General features: G+C 41.9%; 1 protein-coding gene across 3 annotated transcripts in view; it reads right to left on the reverse strand.

The window, feature by feature from the left end:
• Positions 1-25,111, reverse strand: part of GRM7 (glutamate metabotropic receptor 7) — a 946,213-nt gene that overhangs the window by 285,239 nt on the left and 635,863 nt on the right. For all 3 annotated transcript variants that reach the window (XM_044934328.2, XM_025272826.3, XM_044934327.2), the window contains exon 7: positions 19,046-19,185. In XM_044934328.2, coding sequence (XP_044790263.2) covers positions 19,046-19,185 — 140 coding nt within the window. The remainder of the gene's footprint in view (positions 1-19,045; positions 19,186-25,111) is intronic.

The raw sequence follows: 25,111 nt of genomic DNA on the forward strand, positions 1-25,111 counted from the left end.
TAATCCTTTAAACAACCCTATTAGCTAGATATTATTCCCTCTTTCTCAACTGAGGAATCTAAGGCCCAGAGAGGCCATAAAAGTTGCTTAAGGCTTTGTAGTCATTATTTGACAAATCTAGGATTCCCAGTCCATCTCACTAGCTGCCTATCATATGCACTGAATTAAGGATGACTTTGAACTTGATTTGAAAAAGAAAAAGACTGATGCAACCCGTGGCCTTCTCTCAAGCTTACCCACCCACTCACACCCTTTGCACTACTCTAATCTAGGTAACCATTCTGGACCCTAATAGACATAGTCCCATTTTAAAATGTGTCTCCTTTTCTAAATCCATTTTTTAAATTTACATAAGTAAGTAGTTATTTGACATTATATTATGTGGGCCAGTGTTTCTCAAAGCGTGGGCCACAGCTCATCTACCTCTGAATTATCTCCATCACTAAATGATGTTGCTTTTAGTGAGTCAGAATTTTGAAGGTGGTTGTGGCCTCTGGTAAACTCGATTTCAACATTCATCCCATTCATTCACTCCCAGCAGCATGTATGGCAAAAATGGAAACTCTAAGACTCCCCTGGTGGTTCAGTAGAAAAGAATCCACCTGCCATTGCAGGAGACATGGGTTCAGTCCCTTGTCGAGGAAGAGCCCACAGGCTGTGGAGCAACTAAGGCTGTGAGCGACAACTCCTGAGCCTGTGCTTTAAAGACTGTGCTCTGCAGCAAGAGGAACCAGAGCTATCAGAAACCCCCACTCATCACAACTACAGAAAGCCTGTGCACAGCAGCGAAGATCCAGCACAACCAAAATAATAATAATAACTGAAACTCTAAACTCTACGTTTAACATCTCCTATACCCAACCAGCAATAAGTCTTCAACACTCACAGTGAATCACTACTTCCAGAGTGCAAGCAAGGGAAGAAACTAACATTGATGGACCACCATTTTGTGGGGTAGTTCTTTAGTTAACAATGCAACACATCGGTGAGTTGAATATTACTGGGCCAATTTCATACTTTGAAGCTCAATCTAAGAGTGGTTAAGTTGCTGTTAATACAGCTCTAAATCTAAAGCCCAGCTTAATGCCACTCACTGGGAGGCCTGATTATATGTAACTGCTTTCTTTACTGGGTATGAAGAGGCAGGCCCTTCCATTTTCCATACCCAACTCTCTGATTCCTTTTTCTATTATGTGGCTTGAAATCTGTATTTTCACCAGCTGGACCTTGGGGGAGACATTGCAGGGCAGGAGAAGAACCCAATTCTGCTACCTTGAGAGGCCTGGCTGAACTGCCTGTTTAGTTTTCAATTCTGCCACCCAGGGAGGTATCTGGGCATGTTTACTGGCCTGTTAGCCTCTGTGATGGATGATCCTATCTCCCCCACCCCGTCTGTGACTCCTCACAGTCCTGGCAACCACACTCTGCACACAGGAGACCTGAAGTAAATGCTCCTGACTAATGATGGCCTCTGTGTACCACAAGTCCAGTAGCCACTGTGTCATGCGAATGAAAGGGCCTGGTCCAAGTTCAGAAAAGTGCCAAGATCTTTATCCTAGAGGTCTGCTCCTGGGGTCATACACATTTCCTGAGCAGCAAAATAGGGGTAAGGTAAGAGTAAATTAACATTTGTGTGAATCTAAAGCTCTTTTTCAACCAATTTTTGTTTTCCTCTTACTCACAGACAGACCATGTACAACAGCGGTTATGAGTGCAGACTATGAAACCAGAAGGCCTGGTGTGCGTATCACTTTCGTTAATCACCCAGGCAACATTGACCGACAATGTAGTTGAAGATCTGGGGCTCCTCATCTGTAAAATGGCGATAAAAAAGTACCTACCTAATAAATTATCCCTGAGAGTTAAACGAGCGAGCACACAGCACAGTGGTCAGCATACAGTCAGTAATCAAAATGTTTCCTGTATGACTAATTGTTATTAATCTAAGATCTCATGATCCTATGTGGTAGACATGGAGCTAGCTCCTTTGCACAGATTATCACAGAAACTCTACAAAGGAGGTAATCATCGAGGAGTTGCTTGTTATTGGCCCACATCATCAGTCCCTGGTGGACAGTCCTGGTACACGCCAACTGCTCTGCCAACCAGCTGACCCTGGCATTGCTTGTCGCCTGCATGATGGTGGTTTCTGGCCACGAGTAGCTGGAAATGCTGGGCAGACAGTGTCCATGGAGCATCCCTCGGCCTGCAAGGCACGGGAGTTTGCAGAGGAAGTTCCCCAGCTTCCTCACTGTGATTCTAAGAATGTTCTAGACACTCTCTCAGAGTCTCCAGTGAGCTTTGGCTCCAGGCACTCGCAATGGTAGCCTGTCTGTGAACGCACTCTGTCTGGCCCCCCTTCCTCACCTATCCTCTTGCAAGTTTACTGCCATCATCTTCTCAACGCTTCACCCAAACCCTTGTCTCATAATCTGCCTCTGGGGGAAGTAGCTCAGGACAGGATTGTTGTCCCCACTTTCCAGGTGTATCCACTGAGGCCCAGAGAGGTTAACTGCCTTCCAGAGGCCATACTCTTTTCTCCTCCATGATGGAACTGTTCTCTGGTTCTGGGCATATGCCTTCAGTCATGGTTACAGTGCTCTGGGGATGCTGAGTAGAATAAGCTGGGAATTAAGGAAGGTTCTGCAGAGAGAGTGATGTTGGATCCACACATGCAAGGACATATAAGCAACAACATGCCTGGAGGAGGCAGGTTGAGACAGGACTCACATGTAATCAGATACACAGGAATGATCTTGTGAGTTGTTAAAATACAAACATGCCCTCTCCCAAGTTGGTGAACAGCACTGCCCTCCTCCCTCCAGGGTCCCCCTTCCTCCAGGGCTTTGCTAGGTCTGCCCATGATCCAGCGGCTTAAGGGTTAACAGCAGTAAGCAGCTCCCAGGACTCCTGTCCGGCAAGGACTGGTGACTACTGGTCTACTTCACTCATTACTCAATATTTGCAGTCGATGTTCCTGGAAGAAGGAGGAGCACAGGCAAAGACATTTACTGGTTAAACCCCCTGTTTCTTCCCCTCCTTTTCCTTTTCAAGGCCCCATTCATCCCACAGCTGAAAAATAAATGTCTGTGTGATACGTTGGCCAACATAAATTTTTAATGCCATGAGCAATTACCCAGTCAGAGCCTTCCCCGTAGCACGAGAGCTGATGAAACACAGCCCAGTGCTTAGCTGTGAAGACTTCCACCTAAGATGGCAGAAACATATGGTGTTTCAACAGGTCAGTAACTCCCAGATTTCCCTCCAGTTGGCCTGCGAAAGACTAAGCCTGAAAATTCACAGTTACTGAAAGGCGCTATCAGTGTGAGGCTCGGTGATCTGAGCAAAGGAAAATGACTGCAAGGGAAGCACCAGCAGAACAGATAAACAACAGCAGCCAAGTTCACGTTGAGACTTGGATCCAGCCCTATTTTTCACGTTAATAAAGTCACCTTTCCTGACACTTTGAGCTTGCTCTTCTGGGGGAAGGAACGAGGGCTTGTGATTAAAGACCAACACTTCCTTTGGATGCAACAACTGGACATCAGAACCCCTTTCATATCATGCTGTAGCTTAGAAACTGATATGTACTGAAGTCTCTTGAATATATTCATATGTGATTTCACTTTTTAATGGGAAGATACAGACTTTGCAGGGAGAAAGGGAAATTAGCAATCCCATGAGAAATGGCTGCAAAATAGGAGTCAAAGACGTTTAAATTAAATTTCAAAAGGCATCTTTTAGAAAGAAACCCGGGATGACTCTTCTTTGTGTCGATCACAGTGAAGAGGAGAACAGAAATAATGAAGATACACATCTCAGAGAGAAACGATCAACACGTGCAGCAGGCTGATGGGAGCCCCAGAGCTATGCCTCTGTGGAGGGTTTTTCATGCCTAAAGAAGTTATCAAACACAGCTCAGTCTATTATCTCTGGCCACATATACACGGGTGTCTTTCGAAAATAGCCACTTTGGATAGTAACTGGTCTCCACTGACTCATTCTGAAAGCCAGGTGGAATCGGGGAATTAAAGAGGTAAGATGTCTAAAGTATACCCCAGGGTTAGGAAGGATGGGGGAAGGGTAATTAACATTACCTGAGTCTCTGTCTATGGAAAAATTTCCTGTCCCCACTCAGCTGTCTCTTGGGGTGACATTGTGCTCTGAGGCTCTGGGAGCTGCATTTTTCAGGGCAGCTGGGCACCTTACTCTGTTGGGTGCATTTTATGAATAAACTTAGGCTCAAGGCACTTCAGCCTGCTCCAATATCCTTTCTCCCTACACTGCAACTGCAAAGTTCTCTGAAATGAAGCAAGTTGCTTCCAGAGAAGAGATCCAAGGTTGGACTATTTGATCATTGTGCAACTTAATTTGTAAGCATCGGTTCGGTGTCTAACATGTGCTGGGTGCTGGGAGGGCCAGGACCTCTGAGAACTTCATGGAGGAGGTAAAAGAAATGAAGCTGCCATAGGGAGAGGGGAAGCCCCTCTTGGGAGGAAAAGGTAGAGAAAATGTTTGATGCAGGTCTTTCCAAGGAAGCCGGAATGTCCTCCAGGGCCAGTGTTCAGTTTAGCAGTGGATTATGGCATTTTGACGGATGTGACAAGATATAGAAAGGTCAGAGAGCATGTGACAGATTCAAGACGCTTTAGGGTGGGCTGTGTGACGGGAGCACGGGGGCTGGGGGAGACAAAGGCCACAGGGGGAGAAGGCAGGAGGTGAGAGGAGGACCCTCCATGATCCCGGAGGAAAGGGAGACAGGCGGGGATGTTACCACCAAGGAGAAACAAGGTCAATCCAGGTTTTAAGAAAAGCAGTAACAAATACAACAGCAGTCCACACAAACACCAAGTTGGCAAAAAGTTTGGGTTATGTTATTGCATCAGTCATCATCCTAACCACTTTTCAGGTACTTGATTCTCACAACAGTCCTATGGGACAGGTCCCTATGAGTCCCGTTTTACAGACAGGGCAAGGGAGGCAAATTAAGTGAAGTGAAGCAAGTTGGATGGTGGCACTAGAGAGTGGTGAAGCTTGGGACTGACAAAGAGGCAGCCTGCTTCCCCAACCCTTGTGTTTTAACACTGTGTCATACCACCTCTTCAGAGATGACCTGTGTCAGCAGATATCATATCCGTTAACATTAGCCTACTAAATTCCTCTCCATTTTTCAGAAGGGAAAATTAAGGCAGAGAAAGCAGGTATGAGCCTAGAAAGGTCACACAGAGAAGCCCTAGTATTTTCTGTTTACAAATAACCCTCTCATCCACTTTAGCTCTACTTATCTCTAACGACAAATTTAAAGTCGAAAGAAAGAAAAGAAAGTGAAGTCACTTAGTTTTGTCCGGCTCTTTGCGACCCCATGGACTGTAGCCTACCAGGCTCCTCCATCCATGGAATTTTCTAGGCAAGAGTACTACAGTGGGTTGCCATTTCCTTCTCCAAGGGATCTTCCCAACGTAGGGATAGAACCTGGGGCTCCTGCACTGCAGGCAGACGCTTTACTGTCTGAGCCACCAGGGAATCCCCTGGTGGAATTTCAAGATTTCAAGTCGGGACAAATTAAAAAAACAAAAAACAAAAAAACTACAACAGACAATCCCTAAATCCTGAATAGTCCATTATCAAAATGCTCATAATATTGGTTATTCCTAGTAAGATGCTTGACGGTGAAAATTTGCGAGGCTTTCAGGGAATCTTCAATGGTTTCACTATAAAATGCAAGCTAATGGCTACAAAGCAGATCAGTTAGTCTTCTGCAGACAGTCACATCAAGTGGGATGACACTCATTTGTCTAACAATAACAGTGATGAGAGAGAAGAGCTACTGGTTCCACCCCTTCTTGCCAGACTCCTGTTATTATAATCTGGCACTCTTGATTGAATCCTGTAAACTGTCATTTATAGTCAAGGTGATCTATACTTTTAATAGAAAAAAAAATTAACTATCAGGAAATATACACACAAATCATGCAACTGACTATTTACCAACTTTGGTGCGAGCTAGCTTCTTGTTGGAGCATAAATGATTTCAGGGCAATTTCAAAGAACCACTTACCTTTCCCATGCATATCCATCACTGTGTTAAAGCTCGCTTCCACGGTGTGATTTCAAATGGAAGACATCATGTTCCTTGCTAAGATAAAGACCTTCGTGTCCCATTCAGTTACTGTGAAGGCTCTGTTATACTATTGCCACATGATAAATCAAGAATGCCTTTGTTATTTATGAGAAGTTTTGCCTTCTTGGTATTTTCCCACTGCATCTTTTCTGTCTTTCTTGCTCTCTGCTTGTTATTTCTTCCTCACTGTCATAGCTAAAAGGACTGTTAAGTAGGGAAATGAAAACACCCCCTACATTGATGAGTGGATGAATGTTTGTTCAGGAGGTTGTAAGGAATGAACACTTATTGACCAGAAAGCTTGTCTGAATAGCGGGTGAGATGATTCTGAGACATGAGACAGAGGGTGTGGTGAGATAACTACTTCTCCTAGGCTCCCCTCACCCCATTTTCCAAGGACAGAGATTTCTCTTTGGGCTCCAGAATCAATCAAATGAGAGAGGGTAAATTCTGGGGTCAGAAGTTCACTGAAGCCACTTTTATTCTTAACAATGGGGAACTGGTTGTGCAGCTGTGTAAAGACCAGCCAGATCCTGTTTCCAGGCATGGGAAACACACTCACGAATTTGTCCAACTGAAGGATGCATGGGGGTGGGGTGGGGGGATGCTGCTCATTTAGATTTTAGGGAATTGTTTACTACTCTCAAGTGAAGAATCTTTTGGAGAAGTTGTCTGTAGACAGGATCCTATCAAATTCATGACATTTAAAGATGGCGTGAGCAAAACATCCCCAGGAATGGCAGGGCTCACCTGAGAAAACTAGGGGTGGGGCCTTCCAGGTGCAGTAACCAGAAAAATGAATTCCCTTAGACGAAGGCCTCTACTTAGGACAGACAATGCAATGTAAACAGGAAGGCCGTAATAGCATCGATTACGGGGCTGGCTTGCTTAAGTAGCTGGAGTAGTTTAGGATGACATGTGCTCAGTGGTTGTGCTATTTTGGTTCTGAAGGGTGGGGGACAGTAGAAAAGGGAGAGAAGTTTCACTTTTCATTATGGCCCAAGACATTGGAACAAGAATGAACCTTGATGGTGGGGAAAAATGATGCCACCAAGTAGCCCACCACAAAGTGTCCCAGACCTCCATCGGGGATGACTCTGAACGCAGATGGTTTATCAGAGACTAAAGGATTCTAACTCTGTCTACCTCCTCAGAACAGATTGCCTGCAACTACCCAGCTTAAAAGAATCAAGGAAAGTAAAACTGTCTATGCTAATGTGATTTTACAAACTAAGAAATTCTTATTCAGGAAGATAAAAGTTACAAATATGTATTTTTTAAGGTTTGTTTTAGGAATTCCCTGAAAATCCATCCATATGCACAATATATCACTCCAAAAAGAATAAACTTCCATCAGGGTAAATAGCTCATTTTCAGGATCAATTATCACTCAATTGGGATATATTCTCTCATCAAACAAGAGTTTATGCTAAAAGACTTGCTTTAAAACCCTCCTCGCTGGATCTAATACAAAACAAAAATATCTTGGACTTTGCTCAATTCTGATCAAACCTCTGCCACTGAAAGAAGTGCCTTATTCCAGACCCCCAAAATTCAAAAGTATCTGCCCTTGACCTCCCTCTCCTGACACTCTACCAAGACTCTTTGGAGATGGTGGCCCCCTTACTGAGTAAACTACAAACTCAACTTTGCATTATCAATAGACAACTTTGGTAGCCATGTCAGGGAGTCAGCAGTCAACAGCTTCCAAATTCCAGGCTATTTACTATGATGTTCTACTGTTCCATGACCTTTAATACAGACCAGAGAAGGTCAGAACAAGGTATACATCCAAGAGTGGAATTTCTAGTTCATACAGCAATTTTATGTTTAACTGTTTCAGGAACTGTCAATCTATTCTCTTTCCCTGCATTTCTGCTTTGTCATTTAGAGAAATAATGCAATGGAAGCAAAATGCTCAGGACTGTGGAGGCTAAGCTAGGACAAGGCTGGAGGTTTAGCTAAGCCTCCTACGGTGTTACTCTTTTGTTCCTCTTCAATCCTGACTCATCACTTGAGAGGGATTATGTCTGTTTATCATTAATTTAGGATTCTTAATTCAGGGTTCTTCTCTAGGCTTTTCTAGGTATATGATTAGAACATTTATCAAACAGATTAGCTCAATTAGCTACTAAGTGTTAGTAGCTCAGTCGTGTCCTACTCTTTGCGACCCTGTGGACTGTAGCACGCCGGACTCCTCTGACCATGGAATTTTCCAGGCAAGAGTACTGGAGAGGGTTGCCATTCCCTTCTCCAAGAGGATCTTCCCAACCCAGGGATAGAATACTGGTCTCCTGCATTGCAGACAGATTTTTTTTTTACCATCTGAGCCACCAAGGAAGTCAAGATAGATACTAAAGATGCTTAAGAAAATCTCATACAAATCTTATCTGTTTACACAACTATATTATCTATTTTAGATAGGCTTAACAATACATTTATAACATGGGGAATACAGGCAACATTTTTAATAACTATAATTGGAAAGTAACCTTTCACTGCACAAAAATATTTAATTAAAATATGACAATGATAGAGGCATATTGAATTAAAGAAAATAAAAATAAAAAATTAAAAGAACAATGAAAATGTGTTGCAAAGACCTGATTCACTGGAAAAGACTCCGATGCTGCAAAAGATTAAAGGCGAAAGGAGAAGGGGCAGCAGCGATGGCTGGATGGCATTACTGACTCAATGAACAAGAATATGAGCAAATTTGGGGAGACAGTGAGGGGCAGGGAAGCCTGGTGTGCTGCACTCCATGGGGGTCACAAAGAGTTGGACATGTCTTAGTGACTGAACGACAATATGGATTTTATAGATTTCATAGAAAAACTAAGTTAGGTAGTAAAGAACAGTACTTAGGCAAAATAATCTGCCCCCTTTACCTTTCTCCCCAACAAAGATTTCCATATCTTAATTTCTTCATTTATCAATATGTTACAGCAAAAGAGACTTTGCACATGGGACAGATTACAGACTAAAAATAAGAAGATTATTCTGGATTATCTGAATGAGCCAAGGATAATCACAGTGGCCTTTGGAGTAGAGGAGGAAGGCAGAAGAGTCAGTGGGAGATACAACTATGGAGAGGAGGCAGGAAACAGTGGAAGCATGAGAGGGACTCAACCCACCATTGCCAGCTTGGAAGATGGAGATGTGGACACCAGCCAATGCACCAAGGTGGCCTCGAGAAGCCAGGGTCAATCCATGGCTGACATCAAAGAATCAGAGATCTTGGTCCCACAACCAAAAGGAACTAAATAATGTCAAGGACCAGAACGAGCAGGACACACACTCTCTCCTAGAGTATCCAGAAACAACTCTGTTGACACCTGGATATCAGCCCAGTGGGATCCCTATGGGACCTGTGACCCTCAGAGCTATAAGAAAAGAAAGGTGTGGTGTTTTACACAACCAAGTTTTTGGTAATTATTTATGGCAGCAAGAAATACGACAAGAAGTATGACCATGAATCCCATATGCTTACTTCTATCAGGAAGATTATAGCAATTCATTTTCAAAGTGTCCTTGTGAAGTAGCTGTTTTGCTTGGCTTGATTAGATTTTAAATAGACAAGGGGCTGAGGTTCAAGGATAGTGTATGTTTTGCTTTAGCCACAAGTGGCTGAGAACGTAGGACTCAAACTTGGGCTTTCTGATGCTATCCCACTTTATAAGACTATCTCACAGCATGTTGAAAACATTTCTAACCTAATCCCTACATTTCCATGTTAACATCATCATGTCACCCTTGGATTTTTGGCTTCCCAGAGCAAATGGTTAGGCAGAGGGTGCATAAGCTCATCTTTTCCCTTTTCTAATTTTGGATTGGCAATAGCAAGTGAGAATCCCTGTTATAACATCTGAGCTCTCTAAACTCCTCCTTATTACTTCTTCTTTCAAATGTATTTTGCCTGAGCTCCAAACATAGTAAGTAATGAAATTCAACAATTTCCCCACATAACATAGTTGTATATTAATAAACAAAAGTGATTTGCTGGAATACCTACAATGCAAACAAGAAATAATGGGGGTTCAGGCTTCTGTAATGCACATGCTTATGAAAACATATTGATAATTATAAATACTATGCATCTTCTAGACATTCATAGACAGAACACAATTATACACCATTGGTTACAAGAAGAAATGCTCATGACAAAGGGTTCTCTTGGTTTCTTTCATTTTTGGTATATTTCAAATTTGCACAAATACATGTCTCCAAACAAAAGCACTGTCTTCATTAAAGCAGTTCTCTTTAGAAGGCTGTACTTACTGACCATTTTTTAAAAAAAGCTGTTACATTCTTACAGCTGTTTTGAGTCACTGACGCTATTAGTATATTATTGAAGACTTTGAAAAACAATTCCTAGAGATCATTTATAAAAAGTCAACTATATCTGGAAACCAAATTAGTGGAAATAAGTTGAAATCTACATCTAGATTTAGTGAATGAAATGAGATGCCTATGGGCATAAGGAAACAGGTGAGGGAGCAGAGATCGGAGAGGGGGGTCAGGCAATGGGGGAGAGAGGGGTCTGTGGAGACACAGAGAAGTGGGAAGCCTTTCCTGAGATCCAACTAGCTATTATAGCATCGAATAAAGGCACATTACTGCCTGATCTGATTTTGAAAAGAAAAGCCAAAAAGTTATTCTTGAAAAATTTCTTGATTCTTAAAATATGAGCAAGGTATTACGTTTTTAAACACTCCTGCTGTTTGTATTCAGTTTGGGATCTGTAGTCTCAGGCTGCATCTCAACTGGAAAGCAGTATTACTGTACTGGATTTGTACATGTCCTGTGTAAAATGCCACACATTCAGAGATATTGACACATGGAAATAACTCTTGGCCCTCCGGTCTCAGGGTAAATGCCATTTTGTCAGAGAGGCCATTCTTGTCCTGGTTCACAGACCAAGGATCTGGGCCCAGCCATGAGAGCCATGATCCTAAATCCTTTGCTGTTTTGACTCTTCCTCCAATGAGACATTAAAAACTAGATAGGTAGGTGGTGGATGGAACCAGTTTCAGTGGTGTGATTATCAATTCATTTTCACTAACACAAATGTAGCCATTCACACCCTGACACAATCCCTCAAGAACAGTGGGACCCTGTGTTCTCAAATAGCAACAGGTCGGTTTCTAAAATGAAATATCAATTGGAAAAAATTAAAACCAATTCTTATATTCCTTTTCATCCCTCCCCGCCCTGCCCCATCATTCAGAGACTGAAAGAATCTATCTCTGCAATGTGAACTGGCTTACAGACCACATATACAATTCTTAAGAAACCTGTCTGGTGAACCAAGGTCTTAAGTGGATCCCTGAATTGTACAGAATTGCTGACTGCAGTAGATTTCTGGGTACATCTTCTCATCCATTCATGCAATAGGCACTGGGGATTCTAAATCAAAAAAGACCCCCTTATTCCTAAGTAATTTATAATATAACCCAACTGTTTGTCTCCTCATCCACTCATCTATTTCATATAGAACAATCATTTTATAAGCATCTCACTAGGTGCAGGGGGATAAAGAAAACAAAATGCAGTGGAGCACTAGAAACTGACATTTTCAACAGTTATGTGATAAACTAAGGATATTAAATTATTATTACTTTTGCTATTATAGCTAACATTTGTTGAATATTTACAATGTGCCAGGTACTGTTTTAAGTTTGTTACATATATTACTACATTTAATTCTAGCAATAACCTTATGAAACTGGTACTTCTGCAATCCTCTACAGCTCATAACTGGTGGAGCGAAGACTCAGTTCCCATTTAATCAGATCAGCTACAAAGCCTGTAGCCCTGGTTACTAATAACAAAACTATACATTATAAGATATGAGTCATTCATGATGATGATCAGTGGGGTAATTTCATAAAAGCAGCCTTTAAACTGAAGTTAAAGAAGTACTAGATTTTGACAACTTACACATTTTTCTCTTTGGCAACATTACTTTGATTATGGCTATCCATTACCCCATATCTCATGTAATACTTTGTAAATTATAAGCATGATTAGACTTCTAAAACATTTTTACTGCTGCAATTATGAAACAATAGAGTGATTAGGAGTTTTATAGGCAGTATAAGTAAGTATTGATTTGGGAAGAGATAATTTGATTCAACAGTGATTGCTGCAATCAACCATACTTTTTGTCTTTAAATGCCAGTGAAAGACAAAATTCTAACCGGGGTGAAAGATTCAAATATTTAACAAAATTACAATTTTTAAAATTAATTTTTAATCACCTTAGTTTAATGAAATTTAAAAAATTCTGCTTATTAAGTGTAGACTGACATTTTATTTACCCAAGTTTGGGTGTATTAAAACAAAAACTTTTTTTTTAAAATTTTTGATTGTTGTAAGTAGAAAAGTAAGACACTTAAGTTTCCTTCAGTTACTGATAAGGGAACAATCCAGAGAGCACTATAAATGCCTTCCAGGGCTTCCCAAGCGGCAGTAGTGGTAAAGAACCTGCCTGCCAATGCAGGAGACTTAAGAGACATAACAGGTGCAGGTTTGATCACTGGGTTGGAAAGATCCCTTGGAGGAGGGCATGACAACCCACTCCAGTACTCTTGCCTGGAGAATCCCATGGACAGAGGAGCCTGTCAGGATACAGTCCATTGAGTCACAAAGAGCTGGCGTGACTGAAGCGACTTAGCATGCATGCAAAGGTTTCCTAGGGCTTAAAGGATGTCGCCTCCAGCCTAGGTGCTCTAAGCTCTGCCTCCTTTTCCTTGGAGCTCCTGCTCTGTGGCCTCCAAATGTGTGCCTGTGGCTCCTGAGAGGCACATCCGCTTCCTCTAAGAGGTGGTGGAGTCTCAGATTGGCTGACAGGCATCCAGTGGTTCATCCTAACTGGATAGTTTACTGCCCGTCATCACTATGAACATGGGTGATGGGTTTAGGCTAAATCCAGTCTTGCCTCTGGATTTAGGAACTGTGCAAGGCAGACCACATGACTTAAGAGGACGCTTGGGTGCTCTTCCCAGAGGGAAGAAGTGTGGTTGCCTGTCGCAGAAAATGTCTACCATTAAAGAGATCATATTAATCTTACCACGGTTTTATATAGTAACAACAGTGACAAACACAAATGCTTGGTGAGTGTCAGGTAGTATGCTAGTAATTGTACAAAAAATAATTAAAACATGGATTCTATCTTTTAGGAGATTTCAGTCTCTAGTTAGAAAGTAAATTTAATGGGGAACAAATTTCTTAAAAAGCCCCCCATACACCTCAGAAGAGTATAAAGGTGGACTACCCTGTAGAGTGACTGACGACTAAGGTGCCAGTAAAGGTTAAGTGATATTTACTCAGTCTTCCATTTAAGAGTGTGTGCAGTTCACTATAGGAAGTTGCCTATTAAGGGTAGTTCCTAAAAAAAAAAAAAAAACCAACATTTTTTGATTTTAAAGAATTTAAGTTAATTAGAAAAATTTACATTGCAGGCATATCTAAATGTCCTACTAACTGCAAATAACCGAAAGATGACAGAAATTTTGTTTCTAATGTGCAAAATAATTGTGGAGCTTAATCACATCATAAATGTATAGCTTTTATAACTCTCTACCTTTCATATTATGCCCTTATCCCCAACATATTTCCATCCTAGTTTCTACATAGGATTGCATTATTCATTCTAAAACACTTTTTTTCTTCACCATCTTGGGAACTATGACTTATCCTTCAAATTCCAGTTCAAGTATATGTCAGTGCCTTAAATCAGCGCCTATCTAAACCCTGTAAATGTTGCAGTATGACCCAGGGAGCGCAAGCCTAGTGCTCCGTGACTACCTAGAGGGGTGGGATGGAGTGGGCGATGGGATGGAGGTTCAACATGGAGGGGACATGTGTCTACCTATGGCTGATTCATGTTGATGTATGACAGAAGCCAACACAAAGTTGGAAAGCAATTATCCTCCAATTAAAAAAAAAATATATATATATATTTAAAGTGGAAATAAATAAAATAAACCCTGAGATGGAGTTTATCTATTACAGAGCCCTGACCCTATCCTGGGAATTCCAAGTGCAGGGACATGTCCCCTTGTTTCTTCCAACATCTCCAGTAGTTCCATCCTTCCTGATACCCTGTCGGTAAGCAATGGATATTTACTGCATTATTCCCTTGCCTGTTTCTCTGCAAGGAATAACATTTTCCAGAATCTCTGCATGGTACTACACAAACCTGAGGCAAAAAGCAGAGTTCTTTCTGTAGGGGTGGCAAGTGGGAGAATGAATGGCTTTCTTCCTAATGACTTTCTTCTGATGAATTCTTGTTGGAGAAGGAACATTCAAATAGCAAACCCTGTGGTCATCTGTTGCCCAAGAAGAAGCAGGGCCTAGAGCTGTTACTCCAGCAGTGGGGACTCAGGGTGGCATTCTGTAACAGACCGGGCACTCTCAGACACCTAAATTCCAGAGGATCGGATACAGAATGCCAGGCAGTCTGGTCTATAACCCTGGGATCATGAGACTCTAAAATGTTCACCTCCTAGCTAAGAAATGTATTTGCAATTACTGACCACAGAGAAAGCTCTCCTGAAAACTCCATTTCCTTGAGATGATCTCACTGGGGCCTGAAACACTACTCTGTAGTCTTTCTAAATGATAAGCATACATGTTACTTAAAATACTTGTTTTATCTCATTGACTAGGAGCAAGAAAACCTACCAAACTAAGTTTGCGGAAAGTCCACTCTCACTAAACTTGGAGGTGAATCAGAATAATTAGAGCAGAAGTAACATCGAGAGCAGGATGGCCCTGAATGGACAGGACATGCACCATGGACAGACTAGCAGCTACGGCCTGGGGCTCCAGGTGAGATGGGTAGAGTACCCTCTGGGGACTGCATGCAAGTCTTTTCTTCGTGATTCCAATTAGATTTTACAGTATCTTAAGGAGTCTATAAAAGACATCAACAGGGTAACCTCTTTGCAAGGCCGGTTATCTCAGTGGTCACCCTCTGAATTAACTCGGCCTTTCAGGGGTCCAAAAACAGTCCTGCCCCTGGCTCAGCCATTCATAGTTTTAAGGTGCATGCAATAGCAAGCATCAGTCACTGGGTTCAGCTGAGGAATCGTGGTCCTGTCCGCTCTTCCTACCATAACCTCTCAGCATGACAAGGAAGAATCAAAGCTGTTCCTCTTTAGTGCTAAATCAAGCATATATGCCTGTCTGGCTTCCATAAACAAAAATAAAAATTCAAAGAATACAGCTTGGCCCAACTTTCCAGGCAAATGAGACAGACTCTTTTAAGTTGGGTGTTATTTGGAGTAGTTGGATTGGAATTGTGACACTTTCTATGAGGTTTTCAAGGCCTTGGGTTCTCTGCTATTACATTTGCTCTCTTTCTCTAATGCATTTCAAGGCCATTTATAGGTTAACAACTGCTTTTCTTTCTTTCTTTTTTTTTTTTTTTAAAAAACTATAGCCCAAAACTCTTTTCTGAGCTTCAGACTTATATCCATTTCATTTTGGTCCTCATGGATTTGGAAAGACTCAATCAGTGTTCTCAATCTTCCCCTCCTGTTCCAAGCTGTCTCCCTACTCTCTTGTTAGAGCATCCACAAGGTTCCTTAAGCTATAAACCTGGGATTCACTCTTGATTATTTTCCTCCAATCCCAGTATTACTCTTCCTTTGCCTCCAGTACTAAATCCCAATTATGTTATTCTTCCTGTAAGAAATGTAATTATAGCTGTATATGCATATACATACTATATATATATATATATATATATAGTACACATATAAATGTTTCCACTCATTTAATTGTATCTCTGCTAGTACCACATTCTCTAAACCAGTGGTTCTCCACGTACTATCAGCATAGCACAGGTACTCCTTCAAAAGACAAATATTTGGGCCCCCTTGCACTCCCAGATGTCCTGAATCAGAATCCCTGGGAGTGGGCCCAGCAGACGTGTTTCTACAAGCCCTCCAGATGGTTTCCGTTGCACACTGAGGTGGAGAACCCTTCACTAAGCCACCCTACTTTAGCTCAACAACTGCAGTATAGTCTTCATTAGTCTTTCTACTCCCATGCTTGCCCTTTACTATTCATCACCTTCTCAGTAGACAAAGCAATATTTTATTCCTAATTCTGAGCCAGCCACTCCTTTGTTTAATATTTCTTCATGGTTTTTAAATGTACTCAGAATAGAATCTTTAAAATATTTATCATGGTCTACGAGGGATGGCTCTGGCTCTTACCTACTGCCCTAAATTCTCTTCTCATCCCTCCTTCCCATCCTCTCCCTTAGCTACACCATCACTGTGTCTACTTCTAATCTGCTCTGTGGATCATTCATTCTCTCCCCATCATCTGCTCTTCATCTGCAAGGCCTCTCTTCAACTCCTCTCTTCACCTCCATCATTCTTTCTCCTGCCATGCCTCTTACCACACTTTGGAATTTCCACACCCATATCTCTTGTTTACCATGTGATGCTATTCAAGATCTTCAATTACGTACAAACAAGAACTATGTTTGTCTTGATTTCCATTATGCGCCCACTGCCTTGTACAATGCTTATTGCAGGGCAGGTACTTAAAAATACAAAAAACAAAACAAAGACTGGTTGAATGGCTGATAAACACAATTTGTATTAAAATACAAACCAAAGAACAACCTTCCCATCAGCTCACTGGGAAGGTGGACCTAGAGAGGGAAAGAACTGAACAGATACAAGCAGAACCAGGTGGGACAATGTTCAAAGGATGTAAATGGCCTATCATGGCTTGACCAACCCATCTCACGCACAATCCTCTCTTCTAAAAACCATAACCCAAGCTGTACCAGCCCCAAGACGTCCATTCTGTGTTTTATGGTCAAAAACCCATAGTCTCAATCATTTCCAAAGTGCCTCCTAAGGTCTACACAAGGAAAGGCTAATGGCATCATTTCCAGGTTTGGAAGAGACATTAGAAGGACTTCCCTGGGACAGAGCCTGTGATGGTTCATTTTAAGTGTCAACCTGAATGGGCTATGGGTGCCCTGGTATGTGGTTACAAACAGCAAGGGTGTTCCTGGCTGAGATGCACATTTGAACTGTTAACTGACTCAAGCAGATTGTCCTCCCCAATGTGTGTGTGCCTTAAACAACCTGTTGAAGAGCTGAACAGAACTGAAAGCCTGAGCCTGAGAGAACCCTTTCTCTCTGCCTATCTTTGATCTGGGACATCAGTCTTCTGCTGCCTTTGGACTCAGACTGGATCTTAAGCCATTGAGTCTTCTGGATCTCTGGCTTGGCAACTGCACATCTTTGGACCTCTCAGCATTTATGATAAATGTAAGCCAATTTCTACAACATATCTATTTATCTATCTATCTATCTACTTACCAGCCTATCCTATTGGTTGCTTCTCTGGAGAACTCATAGTAATACAGGGCTTGTAAGACAATCATGCATTGTATATATTACTATTTCAAAGTAGATCTCTGGAACTAAGGAGCCCTACCTGATTCATAAGCCCAACCCAAAGTACTTGTCCACAGCATCCCAGGTGAACATTATATGCGAGCTCAAGGCCACATCGAGGGATCTGCTGTAGAACTTCTTGAAGTACAACCCCCAGTTGACACATCTCAGAAAAAGAGGCCCTACAGCATCCCTGCCACAGCCCCCAGGCTCCAGGACCCCAGCCACCAGGCTTAGGCCTGGACAGTTTACATCCTGTCCCAGCAGGGGAGAAAGAGGAGCTGTACTGGGCCCAGCCAGGGTAGAAGGATCCTGGCCCAAGTGTTCGTTACTCCTCAGGAAGACAAGCATATTCATTTAGACTAAACGTTAACTTCAAATAGGGCATTGTAAGAATTATTATAAGCACATTATTGAATGTTGAACCTGAAATAGTAAGAAATTAAAACATAAATAAATAAAAAAAGGGGCTGAAGAGTTGTCAGTTAATACCTAGGCAGGCATCTTTCAAACTTCAGAAGAATATAAATGCTAACCAGACGAGGCCACCCCATGACTATGGGAGAACAAGACAAAGCAAGGCCACTCAGACATCATGTGTGAAACTAGATACACAGGACACTCTGCAGCTACAAAAATATCTAGACATCTCCTTTTCCAGTTCACATGAGGTCTAACCATTCCTTTGTTAGTGACCATTCTTACCCAGCTCTTATCCTCCCACCTCCTAGTTCAAAATCACCAAGACACCAATCATTATATTGGTCTCTACTTCCTAAGAATGGCCCAACCCAAAACTGGTCCTTGCTCCCCAAAACCTCCTTAGAATTCCCAACTCAACAAATCTCATCTGAATTCCTCCACCCTGAAGAAGAGGAGTGCTGGCAGGAGTTTGTTTTTCATGTAATGAGGTAAATAAACCTTACTGTGTTTGAGTACAGGTGAGTTCCTGATGGGCTGTGCCTGGTGAAGTCTGACATAACCTTGCACAAATAACTGGTTACTCACTCAAGGTCATGCTTTACAGAATGAAAGAGAGGTTATGGAAATTAACCAACACTGATATTACCCAGAGAACCTCAGTGTAAGTCAAAGTGACTCAGTAAAATGAATTAAAAGAAAAAAAAATCTATGAGCAAATAAAGGAAGGAAGGAAGGAAAATAATTTGAGCATGAGAAAGATCTCATGAAAGTAGTGAAGTATTAGCTGGTACCTTGTTGGTTAAGCAACTCAAGCCTCAGTTTAGATGAGATGATGCACAGATTTGCCCAGTTCACAGTCAGGCATGAACTCCACACACATGCCCATCACCACCATCATCATCAGTGCTCTCACTGTTGCATTATGATGGTTATCAGTCCCTACTGATGCTCTTAACAAGCTGCAAGTGCACTTGCAGATACTCATAAACATATCTGCCTCATGGAGCATATTAAAAACCTGCTCACTCATTTCACAGGCAAAGGAAGAGGGACCAGCAAAACTCACATTGAGCTGAAGTTCATCCGTCCACTGTCCAATCAGTCGGTAGCCGGGGTTGGTGGTGTTCGTGGTCTGATACTGGAAGATGTCGTAACGCCCAGGGGCATCCCCGTTCTTGTTAAACATGACTGGGGTGCCCGCGCTACCTGGGGAAGACAAGACAGTGACAGATTTTATAGTTAAACAAGATTCCGTCGATCTCTTGTGCCCTGGGGAATAGTCTGAAGACCTGGTGATGAGCCAGGTAGCCTAGAGGTAGCCCTGTTGTTTAACAGGTTCCCCCAGCACGCTCCCTGAAACTCCTGGACAAGTCATCACTATGCTCTGTGAATGATCAGTAGATAAAGTGGGAAAACAATTTGTTTCCTCCTTGGAACAGCTCAATTCTTTAACGTCTTAAAGCATTTTATTCTACTTTGTCTTCTCTTGTAAGGAATAAAAATTAAATGCATTATTTTTCAGAGAAAATCTTAAGCTTTATTGTTGTTGTTACTATTATTATTTTAGTTTCTACCAAAAACTAAATTGTGCTCAATAAAGAATCAAGACATAATAAATATATTTTTAAAATGAAATACAAGAGAAGTGAAAAACAAGCTCAAAAGTTCACTTAAATACATAGTTGAATACTGATTGCATTTAAAAGTATTTTTGGCTGATTATTTCTAATTGGCTTTAAACGATAAGCAGCTGAAATGCTTAGCAGTTTGCCTGGTGAATGCTTAACAAACAATGGATTCTTTCACAATTTTCTATTTGGGTCTTATTTAAAATGTCTATCTTAAGACTGTAAACAATTAGATAGTGAAGCCAATTTCAAAAGACTAATGCATTGTTTTGAAAAAACATATAACTTAAAAGTTGGATATGACTGAAAAGTTCCTTAATATTAACCATATGGAACAAGAGGCAAACCACATACAAAGTATAAAAGATGTGAATTTTAGTTACCTTACCAACAGTTAAAGAAGAATCACCAGAAGTTTATAACTGAGCATTATTTCACTCATGATCTCTGAGAAATAGGAAAAATATCACTGGCTTCAGGGTATGTGACTTCAGGGTATGTCTGCTCTGCCTATAAGTTAATACATGATCTATATTTCCAACAGAAAACAGTGCTCTATTTCCTGCTGTTTACAAGGAAGTTCATAGATCAATTACAGGCTGAAACAGAATCACTGAGAACATTTTGCTATTTTTAGGGGGAGGGGCCAAGTAAATCTTAGGTAAAGAGATGAAACACTTTCGATAATTCTCATTAAAAATTTTAAGATGCTGATGGTGGCAGAGCTTTGCATATGGCTAGTAGTCGTTAGCTTCTACAGAACTTGGGCCAACATGGTATTTGAATTAATGACATGGATGAAAGAACTAAGGCATGTTAACTGAAGAGGAGAGAGAATGCTTAATCCAGTATGAAAGGATGTCTTCTTCAGGAAGGGCTTCCCAGGTGGTGCAATGGTAAAGAATCCACCTGCCAATGAAGGAGATGCAGGAGACTTGGGTGTAATCTCCGAGTCGGGAAGATACCCTGGACTAGGAAATGGCAACCCACTCCAGTATTCTTGCCTGGAGAATCCCATGGACAGAGGAGCCTAGAAGACTATGTAGAGTCCATGGGATTGCAAAGAGTCGGACACGAATGAGCACACACACGTGTGTACACACACTTCAGGGAGCAAGCATGATGCTTAGAATGATTCTACACAAACGATCAATCAACACAACAATTAAGTTTAAAACAGTGTCCAGAAAGTAGGACAATATACCCGGTGACAAGAGGTATACAGAACTGCAATCTGGGCCTGCCAGTTACCCCTGCTGGAAGAGACGGTCCAGCTTGTAGACAGGGTACAGAGGCAACTAAAAGGAACTCTACACTATCCGACAAGTGTCAGGCACAGACTTTTATAATGCTTCTGCTTATTACAAAAAAAAAAAAAAAAAAAATCAGAGCTTGTGACAGGATGTATAATGGTCCCCAGGCAGGTCCAAGTTCTAACCCCTAGAACCTGTGAATGTCACCATACCTGGCAATGAGATCTTGCAGGTGTGATTACATGAAGGATCAGGAGATGGGAGGGATTAACCTAGATAATCTGGGTGGGCCCAGTCTAATCACAGTGGCCCTTTTAAGTAAAGCAGCTGTTGCTGCTAAGTCGCTTCAGTTGTGTCCGACTCTGTGCGACCCCAGAGACGGCAGCCCACCAGGCTCCTCCATCCATGGGATTTTCCAGGCAAGAGTACTGGAGTGGGGTGCCATCGCCTTCTTCAGCAGGAGTCAAAAGAGAAAGGAGGTGTGAGGATGAGAACAAGAGGTTGGGAGGACGCAAGGAAGGACTCCTGAGTCCAGGAGAGCAGGTGGACTTCAGAAGCTAGAAAAACCGAGGGAGCAGATACTCAGAGCCTCTAAAAGGATCCAGCCCTGTCTTCACCATAACCGAAGCTTAGTGGGATCTGCATCAGACTTCCAAACTACAGAACTGTAAGGCAATAAATATGTGCCATTTAAGCTGTTAATACCAAATATATGTCTTGAGTTTGAGCACACTCCGGGAGATGGTGAAGGACAGGGAATCCTGGCGTGCTGCAGAACATGGGGTCGCAAAGAGTTGAACACAACTTAGAGACTGGACAACTACAATCAAATATGTGGTAGGTTTTAATGGTAGCAATAGGAAACCAATATAGACGTGGAGGACACAGAACAATAAACTTCCTAACTTTACAGGTGAGGAAGGCTACTTTAGGTTCAGAGAGGGCAATTCACTTGCCCCAGGTCCACTGAGCTCATTAAACTAGAAGAGTACACAACAACTGGCCTTGGAATCCACCAGAAAGGCTGTAAATCCCAGGTCTAACACTTCCTATATGTGTGACTTGAATCAAGCTATTCATACTCCCTCTACTTCTTATTGTAAGTAATAACACCTTTGCCTACCAGGCTCCTCCGTCCATGGTATTCTCCAGGCAAAAATACTGGAATGGGTTGCCATCATTTCTTTCTCCAGGGGATCTTCCTAACCCAGGGATTGAACCTGGGTCTCCCGTATTGGAGGCAGACGCTTTAACCTCTGAGCCACCAGGGAAGCCCTCAAGAGGTTAGAGAGAATTAAATGTAATAATGTGCACAAGGTGCTTAATCTTATGCCCTAAATGCTCAATAGATGGTCATTTTTAAAAATAGCTTTCACTTTTATTATCATTTACTTTGCTGAAATGCATACAGACATGTGACTAATAATCTTTTGTGTGTGTATATATATATTATATATGTATGTGTGTGTGTGTGTGTATGTGTGTGTGTGTGTGTGTGTGTGTGTGTATATATATATTTGGCTGCACTGGGTCTTAGCTGTGGCACGTGAGATCTTCTATCTTTGCTGTGGTATGTGGAATTTTTTAGTTGCAGCCCGTGGGATCTAGTTCCCTGACCAGGGATTGAACCTGGGCCCCCTGTATTGGGAGCATGGAGTCTTAGCCACTGGACCACTAGGGAAGTCCTCCCAGACTAATCACTTTTCCCAATGCATCAAAGTTGTCTCTTCTAACTGGTATTTAATTTAAATTTCTCCATTGGTGTAAACATTTAAAAAAAAAAATCTTCCAAACAGCAGGCTAGAATCCATTCTGGGAATGGGTGTTCATCTATGAGTAACACTGATTTGGTCCTAATAACTTGAATCAGTGGCTGAATCTGTGTGTGGCCAAGGGCTCCATTTCAATGTGTTTCTTCTCTGCTTCACCTAGACACTAGCCCCACAGTCCACAGAGACACCCCCCAAGCCCTCCCTGTGTAGGAATCAATAGAAGTCTTTCTTATTATTTTTCAGAAAGACATTACTATTCAGATACAGCTCTTTTCTTTCACATTGGATACTAGGATTCATGTTGTGCTTTGCTATAATTCTGCAGCTTCTACTCATTAAATAATAGGATGGGAGCTTTTCAGAGTCTGTGAGAGGACAGAGGAAGAATATCAGAGGCCTGGGGCTCCAAAGGATCTCAGCCTACCCGGTAAATATTCATGAAAAAGGTACAGACTTCCTCATCTCTCTCCCTCCTTACAATCCTTTTGAGGAGAAATGATTCTTGTAGTGCCCTTTCCATGCTCATTAAAGATCATTCTTAAAAAAAAATATAAGGCAGAAGAGCTGAATATGTTGCCTAAGTGAGGTGTAATGTATGGTGTGGCTCTGACCTTTTTGATGGATTCTACAATGCAACTGGCATTTTTTTTTTTACAGTCCCCCCTCACCCTGCCCTCTCACACACAAAACTCCTTTTTAATATCACCCCTGAACTGTTTGAAAGAGAAAAAAGGAGATTTGTGTTCAATGAAATCTGTATCAAAAAAAAAAAAGGATCAAACAATTGCAGAGGAAATTTATTTGATCAATAAATTATCAAAGGACAAGTGATTCCCTACAGAAATGTCTACAAGGTATCAAGGCCAGAAAAGAAGTGTCCTAAGGTAAAGGAAGCAGGGACGCTTGATCAGGTGGGAGGCTGAAAGGAGAGAATAGGTGACAGAACACATGCAAGGAGGAAATCTTCCCAATGAGAGCATCAGAGTGAAACTTTTCTTTTTTTTTCTTGGATGGAGAATGATTTGGGATGTAGGCTGCTTCAGTGACAAAACAGCCTTTTGGCATCAAAGCACTGACCTGATAGGCTCTCTTCTCTTTTTGCCAACCCATACACAGGTTTCAAGCATCACTATGAACAAAGCTAGTGGAGGTGATGGAATTCCTGTTGAGCTATTTCAAATCCTGAAAGATGATGCTGTGAAAGTGCTGCACTCAATATGCCAGCAAATTTGGAAAACTCAGCAGTGGCCACAGGACTGGAAAAGGTCAGTTTTCATTCCAATCCCAAAGAAAGGCAATGCCAAAGAATGCTCAAACTACTGCACAACTGCACTCATCTCACACGCTAGTAAAGTAATGCTCAAAATTCTCCAAGCCAGGCTTCAGCAATACGTGAACCGTGAACTTCCAGATGTTCAAGCTGGTTTTAAAAAAGGCAGAGGAACCAGAGATCAAATTGCCAACATCTGCTGGATCATTGAAAAAGCAAGAGAGTTCCTGAAAAACATCTATTTCCGCTTTATTGACTATGCCAAAGCCTTTGACTGTGTGGATCACAATAAACTGTGGAAAATTCTGAAAGAGATGGGAATACCAGACCACCTGACCTGCCTCTTGAGAAACCTATATGCAGGTCAGAAAGCAACAGTTAGAACTGGACATGGAACAACAGACTGGTTCCAAGTAGGAAAAGGAGTACGTCAAGGCTGTATATTATCACCCTGCTTATTTAACTTCTATGCAGAGTACATCATGAGAAACGCTGGGCTGGAGAAGCACAAGCTGGAATCAAGATTGCCAGGAGAAATATCAATAACCTCAGATATGCAGATGACACCACCCTTATGGCAGAAAGTGAAGAGGAACTAAAAACCCTCTAGATGAAAGTGAAGGAGGAGAGTGAAAAAGTTGGCTTAAAGCTCAACATTCAGAAAACGAAGATCATGGCATCTGGTCCCATCATTTCATGGGAAATAGATGGAGAAACAGTGGAAACAGCGTCAGACTTTATTTTTTGGGGCTCCAAAATCACTGCAGATGGTGACTGCAGCCATGAAATTAAAAGACGCTTACTCCTTGGAAGGAAAGTTATGACCTAGATAGCATATTCAAAAGCAGAGACATTACTTTGCCAACAAAGGTCCGTCTAGTCAAGGCTATGGTTTTTCCAGTAGTCATGTATGGACATGAGAGTTGGACTATGAAGAAAGCTGAGGGCTGAAGAATTGATGCTTTTGAACTGTGGTGTTGGAGAAGACTCTTGCGAGTCCCTTGGACTGCAAGGAAATCCAACCAGTCCATTCTGAAGGAGATCATCCCTGGGTGTTCTTTGGAAGGAATAATGCTAAAGCTGAAACTCCAGTACTTTGGCCACCTCATGGGAAGAATTGACCTATTGGAAAAAACTCAGATGCTGGGAGGGATTGGGGGCAGGAGGAGAAGGGGATGACAGAGGGTGAGATGGCTGGATGGTATCACC

This window comes from Bubalus bubalis, chromosome 21 (assembly GCF_019923935.1).
Source record: "Bubalus bubalis isolate 160015118507 breed Murrah chromosome 21, NDDB_SH_1, whole genome shotgun sequence".
In the NCBI taxonomy this organism is placed as follows: domain Eukaryota; kingdom Metazoa; phylum Chordata; class Mammalia; order Artiodactyla; family Bovidae; genus Bubalus; species Bubalus bubalis.